The 18,349-nt window shown below is 42.8% G+C and overlaps 1 protein-coding gene and 1 long non-coding RNA gene across 3 annotated transcripts in view; one reads left to right on the plus strand and one right to left on the minus strand.

The window, feature by feature from the left end:
• pcdh17 (protocadherin 17) overlaps positions 1–10,832 on the plus strand; it is a 59,364-nt gene extending 48,532 nt beyond the window's left edge. For both annotated transcript variants that reach the window (XM_083557761.1, XM_083557762.1), the window contains exon 5: positions 8,895–10,832. In XM_083557761.1, coding sequence (XP_083413887.1) covers positions 8,895–9,550 — 656 coding nt within the window. In that variant the 3' untranslated portion in view covers positions 9,551–10,832. The remainder of the gene's footprint in view (positions 1–8,894) is intronic.
• LOC310735203 overlaps positions 1–18,349 on the minus strand; it is a 36,119-nt gene that overhangs the window by 2,759 nt on the left and 15,011 nt on the right. The gene's annotated exons all lie outside the window — the stretch shown is intronic.

The raw sequence follows: 18,349 nt of genomic DNA on the forward strand, positions 1-18,349 counted from the left end.
AGGTGAGGTGAGGAGTTCCAATTCATTCCAATAAGGCTTTGTGCTTCCGCCTCCACGCCACATGCCTGCGTGGTAAAGGTTAGCGCTGTTTTTTTTGTTTTGTTTTTTCTCTTCCTCAAAGGGCAGAGTGCCTCAACCCCCCACATAGGCTTCGGATCGTAATCCAAAGACCGCCTTCGCTCCAACCGAGCGACTAGAAAAGCAACGTTCTCGTCCCGGCCGTCCCCCACCCTGCACTTTTGTTTGATTTTTTTTTTTATTCCTGGTTTGAAAAAGAGGGGCGGAGCCAAAGGGGAGGAGGGGGCGAATACGGCTATCGATTCGGCTTTTGTGCACGCGTTTTGGAGAATTCTCTCCCGCCGATGTTCTGTCCTCTCAAGGCGGCCCACACGCCGGGGGATCCGCTTTGAACGCTTTAACCAGGCCGGTATTCGAGGAAAAGCATGAAAGGACACAGCGAATCGAAAGGCTTTGAGGGGCCGCAAGTTAAGTTGGCTCTACCTTACCGCGGCCGCTTCTCTGAACTCGTCAATGCGCCTCAACGGGGGGTATCGGTATTCACCTGGCCACCCTGCCGAGATAAAAGCGCCTTTGCACACGGGGCAGAGTGAAAGAGTGTGGGTGTGAACAAACCGGGCCTGGGCCAATCAAATCAATGCAAAGCTTACTATGTGTAGGGGGATGGTTTGTATATTGTTGATATTGTAATAAAAGCAAGGTACAATTTTTATTTTTGGTTTGGTCGTTTTCAGAAAACAAAAACGCTTTTTGAAAGCAAAAGAACCGTAAAAATCCGGGACCGACTTTCACACAACTTTCCCTTGTAATAGATAAAAAATAATAAATATCAAAAGCTATGTGCATCTTGAAAGGACTAAAAGATCCAACGATTCGTATCGGCGCGTCGGCATTAATAGGTAACGGGGTGACCCGTCGATTTAAAATCGCGTCGCAACACTACGGAGACCAAGGCGTGTCCTGAGAGTCACATAGAATATAAATGATCATGGAAACAGGAAAAGAACGTCTGGTTTTTCATCTTTTTTTTCCGTTTGCAAAAAGAGCCATGCGTTAAAAGTCAGAAGGTACTTAAGTAAATTTATGCATAGCATCATCATTTTTCCATTGGCAAGCTTTTCCTGTGTGCTGGATGTGTTGCCCCCATCATCATTAACCGAACTTCTAATCCGTCACCGCCGCTTCCGCGTCGTCTCGGAAAAACCGCGTCTAAACGCAATCCGCGGAAGAACATCCAGCGATTGCCGCTGACCTACTTGAGAGACTCGCGCAGTTAAAAGAGACCTCATTCCCGGCTGTGGAATTGAAACCGCACTCGTTTCCAGTCGCTCTCATTTCCATATACAACACTTTTTCCTCCACTGGTGTGAGCTGCAAAATTGACCCTGTTGCACACCTACTGTAGCTTCTCAAGTGCACCCAGACACTTACACATGAACACACGCAGATACACAGTTCAGATCCCCTCAGGTGGTCAGGTGCTGTGGAAGTCAGTCACCAAAGCCCAAAGACTTGTTCCAGCTGCTTTGTGTACCGTATTCTTTTTTTCTTTTCCCCCGCTCCGTCACTCGGTGATCCTCTCTCTCCAAATGCCCACTCAACCTCTACCACCTCTTACACACACTCCTAACAGCTGCGCCGCAGCCTGCCAGGACACAGGTGCTAGCGCCCTGATGCTTCGCTAGTCATGCTGCGCTATGGTACAAGACGCGACACGGATACCCAGCTAGCCGCCCGCTACCCTGCCGAGCTGCCATGCTGCACTGTGCCCGTTTTATTTTTTCCTTTCTCTACAAGTGCCAATTTACTGTAGGCTTTTCTACTGCAATTCATCCCTTTACAAGGTCATTATTATCTCCATGACGTTCTGTTCCAATCAGGGGGAAAAAGTGGAACAGCATTAAAAAGGCTGTTTTTTTTCCAATGGGAAACTTGATGTCCTTGAATTAAAATAAAAAAATTATCATGTCCTACTTTAAATGACAGACATTTAGTTTGGGTCATCAGAGAAAGTAGAAGCATAAAGAATTAATTAACTTATTATTTACCTAGAAAAAAAAAAGTAAAACGATGTATCGTTTTTATATATGTTTACTGGCCAAAAAAGAAAAAAAAAATTACTCTACTGGGTCTGTTACTATGGCAACGACTCAACAAGTGTTAATGCATTAACGATAATACGTGTTAAATGATCTACGCTGAAGATTATTCCGGCACGTATTCTGTATCCTATGAAAAGGTCCTTTTACACAACCTATGGAATCTAAAGGTTTTCGGGCACCAGATCATATGAATAGCATGTGCTTTCTGGACATTATCTCCCACACAGGAAATTTTTTTTTAAGCCCTCTTCTGAGATGTTCCACTCGATTTTTGCGACTGTGGGTATGTGTGTTCATTCAGCCAGTTGGGTACTGAGAGGTGAGGTGAGGAGGGCTGGGGTGTAGTGGGTGTTCCAATTTATCCCAAAGGTGTTAAATAGGGTCTTTTACATCTTCCAACCTGGGGGTCCCAGTAAAAGGCACAAAAATTGGGTACGCAGTATAGGCAAAGGGGCGCAGCATATGGGGGCCCTTTGGATGTAGTGTATCTTTATGGTATTTACCCCTCTGTTTTTAGAAGGGGGGGGGGGGGGGCACCAAATATGATCTTGCAGATCTTAGCAAATATGCAGTTGCACCCCTGGTCCCAAACCCATGGTCTGGTCTGGTCCGGTCCATAGTTTAGCTGTAGATGAGTAACAGCAGTGACCTTCAATTTCCTACCACATCTTGTGCCTCACTTTTGCCCTGAGCTTCTACTACACACATTTATATACAATAAATAAATCCTGTTAAAACTTGCTAATAAACCAAGCCCATGCCTCAGCTACCAAACCTGACACATAGGTGACATTTAGGGAAATCAACTTTCTGCACATCATGTTCTCTGTGCATGGAAAAAAAAAAAAAACATCTTTTCACACTACACTTGCTATAGGAGACGCGAATGCGAATTTATCCGAGAAGGAATGTAAAGGGAACGTCGCGAGCGGTTCGTCGACAGAAGCGAGGAATCTCTGATGCGTCCTTGGTATTTCATGAACGGGAACATAAAGAGAATGGAAGGCGTCCATCCTCATATTTTTCTACAGTTCGCTTAAACCATTTGTTATAGGGACTTTGTTTATAGTTTATTTTGTATTTTTTTTTTTTTTTTTTTTATGAAATCTTTTAATTTCAGAACCTTCAATGTGAAATGGAGCAATTGGAATGTCCACCAATGAAAAATTACATTATATATATTTATATGGGGAAATTTCATGCCACCACATCTACAGAGATCCTGTTTGGGAAAGAACCACATGTGGCTGTAAAAGTCAGGTGTCCCAATAACTTTATTCCTTACATTTATAAGGTCCTTCAGGTCAAACTCAAATTCATAAATCTTTTTTTTTTTTACAAGGGGATTTCCCTGGGGGTCCCTGCGGCGCATTCTGGAAACTTTCGGCAAATTTCCTTGGTCAAAGAACTTTCTAGAAGACACTATTCAATGCAATTCAATTTCCCAATTGAGGGAAAAATTGTATGTTACCACATACACAAAAACAATCTACAATTGTATGCCTTTAACGTTGTGGCAACAGTTCGGGGAAGAACCCAAAGAAGGTTGAGGGGATTTTACCCATTATTCTTAGTCTGAACAGAGGCTTTTCTCTGACGTACTTTACAGCACTGAAATTTCCTGAAATCTTTGCATATCCCAGACAGAGTCAGAGAGCAGGGTCAGCCATGATACAGCACCGCGGGAGCGGAAAAGCTCAAGGGCCCAAAAGACGCAGTGTGGAGAGGCTGGGGCTTAAACCCCTGAGAGTAGGATACAAAAAAATACATGTACACATAAATGTTGGTGGAAACCTGACTGGTTTGTGCCTGCATCCTGTTCCACATTTGCTGTTATAATAACCTCCAGTCTTCTGGGAAGATGTGTCAGTAGATTTCATGCAGATATGTGCTCATTCAGCCACAAGGGGGGGTCAGGAAAGTCAGGTACTGATGTAAGTGAGGAGGCCTGGGGTGCAGTCAGCGTTCACATTCATATATAGACAGAGACAGACAGAGAAAGAGAGAGTGTTGAAGGTGTTTGGTTGTGCGCTAGCGTTGCCGTGGGATCAGCTTGGCGAGAGCGTACACACAGCGGGCCTGAAAAATAGGGATGCTAATAAAAGACTTGGCAAGAGCCCTTAATGCACCCAGTCTGAGCATTAGAAATACACCAGAGCCTCACATACTCTCTCCCTATCTTCCTCTCTCTCTCTCTATCCCGCTGTCCGCAATAAAAAAATAAATCCTACGAGAATTTTCAGACGAGAGAGCAGAATCTAGGGGGGGGGGAAAGAAAAAGAAAAAAAAACTGGCTCTCAAGTATGTAGAATTTGTTTGAAATCTGAGGCAAGGGGTTTGTTTACTCCTAACTGTCCTCGTTAATTCTCACGGGAAGGTTTTGTTTTTAACCGGTAAATTGCTTGATGTGCAGTGCTCATAACTGTAGCTTTGGCTAGTTGTGGCTAAGAACATGCATGTTAGCATCAGCAAATCGACGCATAGCGTTTCGATACATTGTACGCGTAAATCCAGGGGAGACGTCTGACCGCTAGCATCACGTCCCATGCAAAAATCGGTCACCCTCTCGACTCACGCAGAAGGGAGCGGCACGTGACGAGATGAGATTTTGCCCCACACATCATTAGCCTGATAAATGGCCAGACTTGGATCCTAGCATGCGCAATTTCCAATAAGGGACCACAGCACGCCGCTTTCTCGTCAATGCTAGTAATTGCGGAGTTAATAGGAAATTCCTAGCGTTTTCTTTCGCAGACGAAGGGCGATAATGCGCGCCGATCCCACCGGTCATATGTAGTGTCGCAGTGATGAGGGCTCTTCATCCGATCGATACATGGATCCATGTGTGGATAAGGCAGGAAAACGCAGGAATAGCAGCTTTCAAGCTTTAATTAAGTGGATCCCAAAAAGCCAATACACAGGCATGCTCGTGTGTGTGTATATGTGTGTGTGTTAGCGGTTGTCTAAGACTTTGCCTGCACCATTACATCTCACCCAGCTTCGGTACGCCTTATCGTTAAGGATTCAAGGTCGCTCACGTCGCCCAGGCATGAATAATCGACAGCCGCTTCCCTTCCCCCAGACCGACCGCGTAGAGACGGATTGTTTATGCTTTAATATGCCCAGGTCGTATTCCAGTCAAGTCCAGATTACGTTGTACCCTCCAGAGCAATCCATTCGGTTTCCGTCGGTGCTGTCAAAAGTATTGGGACGCTTGACTTTTTCCCAGGGAACACACACTGGGATTGCAAAAGTTTGTGCACCCTCAGGGCTGAATGATTTGCGCCCAGAAAGTTCATGTGTCAGATTACGCTGGATTTCAGGCAGGAGTTTTTTGTTCATTTGGTAGAATCAGGTAAAGAGAAAGAAGAGGAAAAAAAGAAAAAACACTCCTTTGCCTAAGGGAAAAAAAAAACTGGAATTGTGTTTAAATATCCAACGATCGATCAATCGATCGGTCGTAAAATTGCAGTAGCTTTTGAGCACAGCGAGCTGTAAAATCTGCACCAGCAATCCTACCACATACACACACACCTTCAAACAATAGTGCAATATGTAGTAAAAACAACACAAGGAAATCCTGTTCTAGTTTCACCCCTTTGTGTGTGTGTGGAGACCACCCACACCATCCCCCCCCCCTCAATAAAGTGTACTGCATCTCAAATGTCAAGTTCTCTCACAGGGTTCAGTATTTTTCTTTTCGCCCCACCAGAAAAATCTCTCATCTCGTCGTTTATACTAGTTCTTCTGAGCTTTCGATGCATGTCTGCTGGCCCTTCAACCCCCCCCGAAAAGCCCACAACTCTACCCCTTACAACCTCCCCTACCCCTTTTTACCCCCTCCCATACACACAATGAAGCAGAACTGCTTAGACATGGACAAATGCACGTCCCACCATTCAGGGTTAACAGGTTCACTCACTCCGTCAGTCACCTCGATCCTCGGTGTATGTTGTGTTTTGCCGCTTTACCCGCGCACACTGTCGTAAGTAGCTACAATCGGTAGTTAGCTTTTCTCCACGCTCGTTTGGGAAGCAGTGTTTTGATGAATCTGGAATTTTTTCTTTCAAGGTTAAACTAGTCCCTAAACGCTCTCAAAACACACTCATACACACTCATACACACAGCAGGGAAAGGCATTGGTTAGCCACATGTAGTGAAAACAAAAACAATAGCGACTCAGGAGCCAGAGGGAGACTATCGTTTGTCATGAAACCGTTCGGAGTCGCCGGCACAATGGAGCGATTTCAGCTATGATTAAAAGATGATTAGAAAGTCAAAAAGGGTCCATGATTTGTTTGTTTTTTCCAGCGTAAACCATGTAAAAGTCTTTACTTTTACAGGACGTAAATATTTTTGCCGTATAAAAAAATCGATTCCAATATATTATTTGCTATTTTTTGGGGGGCAAATAAAGAAATGGTGAAAAATAAGAAGGAAATTAAATGCAGGGGTGAAAAAAATATTGCTGCTCTTAAATGAGCATTGCGACAATCTTTTTTATAATAATAATAATAATAATAATAATAATATATTTACTATTATGAAATAATAAATAGTAAGTGGCAAAAATATTCTTGCTTTTTAAAATAAATTTTTTTAAAGAACACTGCTACAGAAAACAATAAAGGAGAAAAATTTTTTTTTAATGAGCAACACTACAGAAAATAGATATGCAAAAATGAAAGCTGCATAAAATAAAATCAATAATAATAATGGAAAAATATTGCTGGTTTTATTAACCAGAGAATGAACAGGAGTCTGCAGAAAAAAAAGTTTATTTGCCTTTTAATATAAAATAAATTAAAATTAAAATACATTTTTTTTATTGCCAAAGGGAGGGGGAAAAAAAAAAAAAAAGGGGGAAAAATTTCAAGGAAAAATAGAAAATTCAGGGTGGTGGTGGGGGGGGGGGGGGGGCGGGGAGAGATAATGTTTAATAAGCATCACAGCAGGTGTTAAAAAAAAAACACTATCACGCTTCCCAATTAACAATTCCTGGACCCATCAAAAACCAATAATAATCCAGAATAAAGATGAAAGGGACGGACACACAAACACAAGAACAAACACTTTGTGGCATGCAGTGCTAGACACTTGGTTGAAAGATACAAGAGGCTGCCATGGGAGATCTTCAAAGCCCAGTGACACAAATTTATGAGAGCAGCACCAGATATTTTTTTAGCCAAAACGCAGCTGCTGTTGTTTTGCTGTGTTCAGGGGTTTGGTGGAGAGATGGCGCGATGATCAAGAGAGAAAGAGAGGAAGGCGCGCGAGCATGGAGTCTTCGTTGCCATCTACTTGATCATGTTCATTGAATACGCTCACTCAACCAGCTGTTCCACCCTTCCCTCCTCGGGAAAGCAGCCCCTAAAAACGCTCTACATGTTCTTCATAAAAAAAGTATGAGATACTTTTGAACAAAAAAAAATGGCCTTTTACATTTAGGGCATTCCCCCAGACACCGTTATCCAGATCATACTACAATTTTCTTATTTTTACAACTATGCAGCTAGGGGTTAAGGGCCTTGCTCAGGGGCCCGGTAGCAGCTTGGTGCTGGGATTCGAAATCTTGACCTTCCGATCAGAAGTAAAAGGTTGCACCAACTGAGCTCCCATTTCCCTTCAATCAGAATCCCTCTTGACCCTCCGAAATTTAACAATTCTGAAGATTTCATCCAAAAATAGTTGTCTACAATAGTTAAGACTAATCTTATACACTCTCTGTATTATGAGCTCTAGGTTGAAAAAGACTCCTAAGGTTGTCCACAAGCGCTAGGAAAGTTTAATGAGGTGACCAAATGACCTTCGACCACTTGTGTTGAAAAATATCCCAGAAGGTCTAACGAAGGGGTGGTCGAACTGCCTTGCAAGAATACATGGACTGGCATTACAGAGGACACACCTTATTTAAAGCCTGCCTGATGCATAATTTCTCAGCAAAGGCTTGCCGAGTCGGCTCGGCTACTAAAAGGATGTCAGTAGAGGATACGTCAGGAAACTCAGAGTACCAGGTTAAGTATTGCACAAAAAAAAGGAAAATGAGGTTCCCAGGGGAGCCCGCAGCATATAAAGTGCATAATAATTTCTGAAATATCAGCTCTTTGGTGGGTTAGAATTCTTAATGGACTATGTATCTAAACTGTGACCATTTCTCATTCTGTCTTTTAACCTTAAATGTACAGATGAGAAGGTTTAGACTTGATGACCTACAGTGCTACGTCCCGCTTAGGTCCTGCTCCCAGTTTCAAAAGTTCCTATTGTTTAACCCAAGGGAATGTGAGAAAGCAAAAGAACTGAAGTGGCCAAAACGTGTGACACTCAAAACACTCGAACAATAGCATGATTTCATTTCCAGCTTTTATTACGTGCTCGCCATTTTGAATCGTCTCATATGCCACAGTTTACGTTATTGCCACAAAATCCGGGGGCCAAGAAATCTGAATGCTGAGCATTTATATAGAAACAGCAACACGAAAAACCGGTAGCTTGGCTTGTTTGATGAGGTAAGGAAATAATTGGCAGCAGTAATTGTTGGTGAAATAGTACCCCGTTATGAGTAGTGATACCCAAGATACTGGGACTTAACAGTTCCCTTGGTATATCAAAAAATACTAAGCAATCAATCCAAACTTGTTCAAAGACAGAAAAAGCATGAGGTGAACTGAGGCCAATTTGGTCTTTGACAAGTGGCACTACTACTTGCACTTGAATGTAAAAACTTCAATCATGAAGACATTGACTATACCATGTCTTTGTTGTCTTTCTCTGCAGAAGAAGACTGCGTGAACTGCACTGATGAGTGCCGGGTCTTGGGTCACTCAGACCGATGCTGGATGCCCCAGTTTCCAGCCCCGGGAATGGCACAAGCTGAAGGTCTGGACTACCGCACAAACCTGTTCGTTCCTGCAGGAATGGAGGCAGTGGCCACCGAGCCAGAGAGCTACGAGGCGACAGGAAACCCCAGCGGCAAGAAGACCTTCTGCACTTTTGGCAAGGAGCGACGGGAGCATGCAGTCCTTGTGGCCAATGTCAAGCCCTACCTCAAGGGCAAGCGTGCTCTCAGTCCGTTGCTCCAGGAAGTGCCCTCAGCCTCGTGCAGCCCAACCAAGGGAACCAAAGGCGTTGCAGACGGAGCGGAGGTCAATCCCAGCACCAGCCACTACGAAGGGCCGAATGGACTGTACACATCTCCGGGGAAGCCGAGTAGAGATCAGGGTTACTGTGCGCTTGTCGCATCAGATCCTGTAGCCAAAGTGCTCTTGGAGGCACGTTCACGCATCAGCCAGGAAACGACTCACGAGCCGGACGGGGCGCTGGAGCACGGAGAGGCGAGCCGAGGAGGAATGGACGCCGAGCAGGTGGTCAGAGACATCGATAAACTTCTGCAGGACTGCCGAGGAAACGAGGCCGTAGCGATGAGAAAGTGAACAGACTCAGACAGTGATGGGGAAAAAAATCTTACAATAAACGAAGACAGAGAAAAAAGATGAGAGCCTGCGAGCTTAGAAAACACTCTCAAAGAGTGAGGTGCTCATCAGGTTTGGACAAAGGAATCAGGACAGTGAAGAACTTTTGATGAACTGTTTAAAAACAACAAAAAAATAAAAAATAACGCCAGGTTTTCTGGATGCCATGTTGTCTTTTGGGGAAGGGGAAGGGATTCTTATGGAGTTTCAGGCTTCTTAAGCAAGCTTTTTCTTCAAGTGCCCACCAGCTCTGAACTAACTTTCCGACTCGGAGACGCCACAAACCGCAAGAAAACGGTCGATCCGAAGACAATCGCAAACAAACTTTCGAACACTCCAAAATGCGGTTGGATCTCGCCAAGACCGAACCACGCTTTTACTGTTTTTTTTTTTTTTCTTTTGTTCAGACTTTGTAATAACATTGTACGGAAAACATTGAATAATCTCCGACTATCTCGGGATCTACCGGGGATGGGGATGGGAATAGGGAGGTAGTGGCAACCCGGGGGTGCTTACTTACGAAATGTTCCCATTTCTTCATTCTGCCATTTCTAGCCATACGTGTAAGCCGTGTTTCCTCCTCCCATATATAAGTGTATATGGAACATTCCAGATTGGTGAAGCTGTTACTCTTTTTCCCCCCTTCTTCATTGGTCCTTCGTGTAAACACTTGTCTTTCGAACCTCGTCTTCTACTCGTCACTCCTTTTACAGTGACCTTCCACTCGTCCTACATTCAATTAAGGCAATCATAATTCTGTATATTAGGGACATATTTCCTTCGACTGTGAAAAATATATCTATAAATATATAGATAATATATATAATATATACATATATGAACTTATGTATAGTGTCCAGATATTAAAATATTTATACCTTTTTTTTGTTTTTTTTTTTAAAGAAAAAAAAAAAGCGTACTGAAGCCGAAGATGCAGTCGTTAATGATATTTATTACGCTGCAAAAGGACGCCGGTTCAAAGAAAATTCAGAGAAAAAAAAAAAGAAAGAAAAAAAAGGAAATGTCCCTTCACGTGTCACTTATTCACGATATTCATTTAATGTGCAAAATGTATCCGATTTAATGTGTTTACACCGAAATGACATTTTTATTGATTTTTTTCTTTCTCTCTATCTCTTTCTCTTTCCTCCTGCAATCTCTGTGCATATGAGCCAAATTGTTACGTGTACAAGAGCTATATTGTGTATTTTATTAAATTAATATATAGTTGTGTTGCAGTATACATGGGCTTATATTGTATTTGGCAAACTGTTGCCTTAGTAGCCGTCGAACTCTGTGAGTTTCCTTTGCTGTCCGTATTTTTCGTTTTTATTTCTCCCCGTTTTGCCGTTTGTATGTTTTTTACCTACTTGTCGTCTTTTCTCTGTCTGTGCTCTCACCAAGCGATCCGGCTACCGTACAGCTACGCTAGCGGGGCTATTTTAAATATATAAATATATACACATATATATATATATAAACAGACATGTACACACACACACGTTTATTCGCTTCAACACAGCTTATTCAGCCAGCACATTTCTATAAAGATTTTTTTTTTTTTTTTTGCAATGCTGAGAAACTTACAGGGCAGCTATTTTTTAAATTGTGACAATTTCTGGTCATTTGGATGTTTTTCCTTTCTTTTCTTTTTTCGAATCGAATCCTGCCATTCATAACGCGACGTCGAATCCTCGCCTATCCGTCCTGTGATACTGCCTTACACACCGAGAAAAGCTCACATTGATCGGCCTATTGTAATGCTCTACAGAAACCACGTGGGTTCTTAAGAACGTTTGCATCCAAGGCCTTCGAAGCCATCTGCGCGTTCGCGTCACGTACCAGAACGCGCCGCCATCACGATCCAATCACGAGATCTCCACCATCAGAAACTACAAATACGACTGGAAATCTGTCGGAAGCTCCGTTGTACCAAGGAGAGGCTTTTCCGCATTTACATCAGTCTGAGCGACTAGCCTAGCTTTTCTTTTTTTTTGGAAAGAATTTGATTTATTTATTTTTTTTTCGTTGATTCAGCAAAACACAGACTAAACTGCTTTAAAATTTGTTTTTCCTTGAAAAAACAAAAAAGCCTGTAAAAGAAGGTAGCTGATTAAATACGGCATGGGCGTGAACAGGAAACAAAGCGCTTATGAGTTTCCTGTCGGTTCCAACCCTCAGGACCTTGACAAACAAATGACTGAATGTTTAGGACACCTGATGACATTTGACTTATACATTAGTGATTATTTATTTAAAAAAAAAAAAAAGAAAAGAAAAGAAAAAGAAAAAGGAGAAAAAGCTTTTTCTGAATAGTTCATATTTACATCACTGATTGACTTCACGTATTTATTGCTTTATATGTATTTATTTCTTTAGCCACATTATTTTTTTGTTTTTTTCACCCAGGTGCATCTTTCACTTCAGGGAAGGAAAAAAAATAGTTTTTTTCTAAACAATCTTTTCTTTATTCTATTTTTTTACCTCTTTGACCCACGACGACGAGCGATATTTTTCCGCCCCCCCGACATAACCGCTGACGGAAATGATGAAAGGCAGAAAGGGATCCGAGTTCCGCGCGGCATCCGACTCCTCGTTGTCGGTATGGTGCTTGCGCGACGCCGCTGCACTTCTTTTCAATTCGAACAAAAAAACGTTCAAGAGCAGAGGATGATCTTATGCGCACTTTAACCCGAAGCCAGACGGAAATAACTTTGTTTGCCTCCGTTTGTTTGGGTTGTTTTTTTTTTTCTTTTCTGCCGTCGCACTCGATTCGTTTGGGAAGTTTGCTCCTTTTTAATTTTTTTTTCCCGTGTGTTGTGCAGTTGTGGATGCAGTTTTCTGACTTAGTGTGTGTCTGTGTGTCTGCCTGACGACCTCAATCCGACCTAGACCTTCTTTCAATCCCAATCCAAACCTTGAAGACCGTCCCAAGGTGTCTCACGTTTCCAAAAAAAACTCCTGCTCAGGTCTCCCACTGAGGTGGAACGGCATGGTTTATTACCCGGGCCTTTTGCGAGCTATTTGCTGTCTAATGGAGAAGAAGTTTGCTGAGGTCAACACATAGTTGGAGATCCAGCATAATGCAGTTGCGCCCTCATTATTGTCTAATTACACAAGCTCGGCATGGAGAGGGATTGATCGCTGCATTAGTCAGACCGGGGGTATTTTTGGCCGTTTAAGTCTTGCGCTTCGATGCGTAGTTGAATGAAACCCATTTAAAAAAAATAATAAAAAAATAATCATTTTGCTGTTTCAACCAATTCTGAACACACAAACACACACACACAGTCACACACCAGGGATCCGGCAGACGCCTGGCGAAAGAAACGAGGCATACATTGTATGGATAAGCTTAACTGCTATTGTCTAAGGCTGTGTTCTATGTGATCTATCTGAAGAAAAAAAAAAAAAAAAAAAAAAAAAAAAAAAAAAGAATAAAAAGCAAATTAATACATTTAATACACACGACTCCTGACTGTATCTACATGCCCTAGTGCTTACCGCCGGTATGGGTTTCATCATATACATTTAGTCCCAATTAGCTGGAAAGCGACACTCTTCCGGGAAGACGTTCCACAATTTGGGGTGTGCAACCATTTCTTCGTGGAGAGAGCTTTGAGCACAGGTCATGCAGGTCATGCTCAAAGAGGTTTGGACCTCCTAGTTTGCTTCACACGAAGAAAAACAATTCACGCTTTAGCATCCAAGAGACACCCGATACGATTGTGCAGCTCTAACTTGGTGAAAACTGTCTAAAAATGTAGTACATATATCTGGAAAAGGTGTCCTAATACTTTTGGGGGATACCACATACAAGTTTCCATAGCCTCCCCGTTTGCTAAAGCTACACATAAGGAATCTGTATTATTTTTTTAATTTTTTATCTCCGCACACAGATGATATCTTAGCTTTAGGCTAATAAGTGCTAATTTATCTCATTAGTTCACATTCCCAACACACAGCGAGATTAAAGTGCGAGCTAGCTGAAGGGCACCAGGCAGCTTGATCGTCAAAGTGGAGTTTTTTCTTGGGTTTTTTTTGAGCACAGCCCAGCTACTTCAGGCTCGGAGCCAGGCAGTTTTCGGGCAGCTTTTCAACGCTTCACTCAAATGAACAGACGAGCAGCTTTATTTAAATATCCTCGGCGATTCGTGAATAGACGTGCCGTGTCCGTGTCTAGCGAATGCGCCTGCGCCGTTTTGGTTTCCAAATGACCCGTAAAGTTAGCAGCCGAACGCCACGCTGGAGTGGCAGCAGGAAGTGGCAGAGTGACACTGTGATATAAACGGCTTTTTGAGTAAACCATGGGCTTCAATCAATTGCGAACGGAAAATGTGTCTAGAATAAATCAAAACACACAGTACTGGCAAAAGTTTGCGGACACCTGGTTGGTACGTTACGTGCTTTTTGAGCGTCGCGTTCCACATTTAGTCCAAATTTGCTCTTGCAATTCCCTTCATTCTTCAGGGATGTTGTTCCACTACATTTTTGTAGTGTGCTTATGGGAATTTGTGTTCATCAGCCACAAGGGTGTTGGTAAAGTCAGATGTAGGTGAGGAGACCTGGGGTGCCGTTCCAATTTATCCCAAAGCTGTTCAGTAGGGTTGAGATCAGAGCGCTGTAGCAGGCCACTCAAGATGTTCCTCTCCAAACCATGTCTTCATTGAGCTCGCTTTGTGCACAGGGGCACGGACATGCTGGAACGTGTTTGGGTCCCTAAAAATGTTATTACAGCGCATCTAAAAACTAAAAATGTAATTGTGTGCTTTGTGGTAACAGTTTGGAGAAGAACCACATATGGTAAGCAAGGTCAGGTGTTTGCAAAAATAGACTAAAGGTAATGCTTCAGCAGCACTGAGCCATCCACACACCGGGGCTGGATGGCCTTGGCTTAGTTTAATTCCATCCAGTCCACCAATGGCAGATGAGTTGGTGCTAGGATTTGATCACACAAACCTTAAGGACAGACAGAAAAATCAAGAGTCCAGAGGCTTTTAACTCTTGACTTGTCTGTCTGACAGAAAGATAATCATAATTTCTACTTTGCATATCCCAGTGATGTGAGGAAGCTGGGGTCAGAGAGCAGGTCAGCTATGATGCAGCTCCCCTGAAGCACTGAGTGTTAAGGGCCTTGCTCAGGGGCCCCACGAGCGGCAGCTCAGAGATACCAGGGCTTGAATACATCCATGAAAAACATTTATTTAAAAAAAAAAAAAAAAAAAAAAAAGCATGGCTCTTGGGGGCTTCCGAAGTTTTCAAAATAATTCTCACAAATACATGCCTCATTGATCCATCTAAAGCCACACCTCCGAGCACTTCTTTACTTTCTGCCAAAACACTGACTATGCATTCATTATTTGGATTTATTTATTTCTCTTGAGTACCTGCTGTCTCCTGGTCTGAGGGACAGGGTGGAGCTTGTAACACCTGAGATGGACATTTAGACCTAAGGGCACTTCTTAAATGGTTAAATACACTAGGAGGTAAAACCAGAAAACATGAGAAACCTCAGCAGAGGAACCTCAGCGCAGGCAGCAAACCATGGACCTAATGCTTAATTTGAAAGCATGTCCAGGATGCTATTGACAGTTTCTCCAAAACCAAATCATTCAAGATATTTGGCAGACTTTCTTATCCAGAGCAACATTTTTTTTTTTTTACAAAACTCCGTAGACGGATAAGGGCCTTGCTCAAGCGCCCAACAGTAGCAGCTGAGCAGTGCTGTGATTTGAACACACAACCATCTGATTAGAAGTCAAAACAACCACTGAGCCCCCCCTCTTTCCCCAAACACTCATGAAGAACCGTGTGCTTCCTTCTGCAGCGCTCTGAACCAATTAAGGACGTTCACCAAAGAATGCATAATGCATGTTACAATATTTATCTTCTTCAAACTGGGTGAAAGGGGTGGGGGGGATTTCATTTTCATTTTTTGGTGTTGTCTTGTTTATACGTAGCCCTGAGGCAGATATTAATTAAGGAGAGAGAAGAAATGGGAAGGAATTGAACAGTCTGTGCTTCTGTGCTCTTTAGAGGAAGAAACTTGGAGCGCACTAAATTAACATTTTGTGGACACCTGACCATAAGATTGGTAATTTATTTTTTATTTTTTTAACATCCCATTCCACATTTAATCCCCATTTGCTGGGGAAGCACCAGTCTTCTGAGATGATGTTCCACCAGATTTTTGGGAGACTTCAACTACAAGGCATTCGTAACGTTGAGCCATTGATGTAGAAGGAAGTGCGGAGGCCTGGGATGCAGACAAAGTTCCAATTCAGAATTAGATAGCAGGTCACTCAAGATCTTCCAACCCATGTTAAGCATATCTTCATGGAGCTGGCTGCACAGAGGAATCGTCTGGGTAGATCAGCTTTGGTTCTCCTAGTTTTTTAGCTAGCAAATCAAGACCTCCTAAACACTAGTGCACCTCCATTTTTCGGATGACAGTTTGTGGAAGAACGACACATGACTGGAAAAGGCAGATGTCCTGATACCATTCTCCACATAATGTATAGCTTAGGCATTTAAGCAGGATGATTGATGCCCTGTACTTGGCTGGAAGTATCTCAGATAGACGCCATAGCTAAAAAATCTGAGCGCCTCTAAATAACGTTTAACTATTAATGTCAGCATCAACTCCGAATGGGATACGTACCTCTGAGCAGGGACCTTCAGGCAGGAATGCTCTTTTTTCAAAATATAGCCCTCAAGAAAAGACAAGGGCAGGGTTATAAGCAGGCATAGACCAGGAGTAGGCACTTCAGAAATCAGTGTTAATGACAACGATCAGATGGACCGCAGCAGCAAGTGACAGGAAATTAAGCTGTCAGCTCGAGCAAGGACGAAGGTGGCTGCGACGAGACGCCTAGCACCCAAAGTAATCATAGCCAGGGGTGCCAACAAGCCTCATGTCATCAAACAGCCACAGAACAAGCAGGGCAAAACAATACGTCCCTCTCAAAAAACACCCCCCGCCTTCCCACATCCGTCTTCATGGTGCGCTGATCCCAGGCTGTACTTCATTTCTCTGAATATATACACACATTATTCCACGTGCAGAGACACCGGCACGTGATTAGAGCAGAATCCCCAAGACGTCCTTCGGGAATAGAGCGGCGCTTCATTTTAATGATATCTCCACAGGCATCTGAATTAAACCCCGGTGCCATCGACGAGATGAACAACACCCAAGAAGAAAAAAAAAAAGGGAAAATAAAAAAGTGACTTCCAATTACTGATATCAGATCATCACGACGCAGCCATGTTGTTTTTTTTCCCCCCTCTATCTTTTTTTTTCCTACTGCATTAAGTGAAATGTCAGGCAGCTAATTAGAGAAGCAGAGCTCACCGGAGGTCTGCTGGAGGACAGGCTTAGATTCCCAACATTATGCTCAAAAAGGTTCATATCGAAATCCTGGGACTTTAGCTAATCTTCGAGTGCATCTCTCGGTCTGCCTAGCTACAGGTTCAACCCAGGGGGAAAAAAAATAAAAAATATATATTTCTCTTCTATTTTAAGGGTATCTGTTTAAAAAGGTAATTGCGACCTCAATCATGAGGGAAATTTTATTGCATTTTCTGCTGATCCATTAGGATCCGAAGACTGGATTGTTACCAAAATGATCAAACGAGGAAGGAAAGGACGTATGGAACGGCCGGACGGACAGCGCATTTAGGATGTTTTGGAGACAAGGTGAGGGAGGCGTGATTGAGATGGTTTGGACATGTGCAGAGGAGGGACATAGGGTATACCGTATACCGGTAGGAGAATGCTGAAGATGGAACCACCAGGAGGAAGGAAAAGAGAAAGACCAAGAAGGAGGTTTATGGATGTGGTGAAGGAAGACATGCAGGTACTATTTTAAAAAGAGGCAGATGTAGAGGACTGGGGGTAATAGAGACCGATGATCCGCTGTGGTGGGAGCAGCCGAAAGAAGAAGAAACCAGCTAACTGAATAGCATTAAATTGGCAATGCTTCGTGAAACGATTTTGAATGTTTGAGGGGAACCCTCGTGTTAAGAGGCAATATGGTGCAATTTATTGCACCGTATTCTTGTACACACAGGAAATCCATTATGATTGTCTATATGCCAATATGGCGAGTGCAATGACATGACCAAGTCAGAGTCGCCAATGTCCAAGAATGCCGTGCGCAAGTTTAATATAAAAAGGACATCCAATTCTCATCAAACGGATTTTCACCAGTTGCAATGTGCAACATTCAGTGAAGCCGCCAAATCAATTCGGAAATATCAGATGTTACGACCGGGCTTCCTGTGATACTGCTGCTCAGAGGAATTGGAGGAAATGTCACCGGCACCTTCTGAACCTGTTCTGTTTTTTTTTTTTCTCCCATCTTTTTATACCATGATTTTGATCTTTATCTCTTTTGCTTCCTGTTCATAGTTTCATTGAATTTTTCATTGCAACATTCATTGAATATTTTTCATGGAATGTTACATAAAAAAAGAATAAAAAAGCAAAGCTACAAAGCTTTTCAATGCTCAAAACATCTCTTGCTACATGAGCAAGGCTACAACTCTATCGGAAGAAAGAAAAAACAAGCAAGCTATCATTTCCTGATTGTTGCAAAGTCACATGTTTTAAAAGGCTAAGCTTGCACATCATGCATAAATAAAACATGGAGTAGTTTGTTAAATGGGATCCCACTTCTTGTTTTCAGGACCAAATCAACAGTGGTTGTTCGATTCGGCATCTTTGGTTGTGTGGAAATGTACACTGTACATGACCAA

This window comes from Silurus aristotelis, assembly GCF_946808225.1.
Source record: "Silurus aristotelis genome assembly, chromosome: 13".
NCBI lineage: Eukaryota > Metazoa > Chordata > Actinopteri > Siluriformes > Siluridae > Silurus > Silurus aristotelis.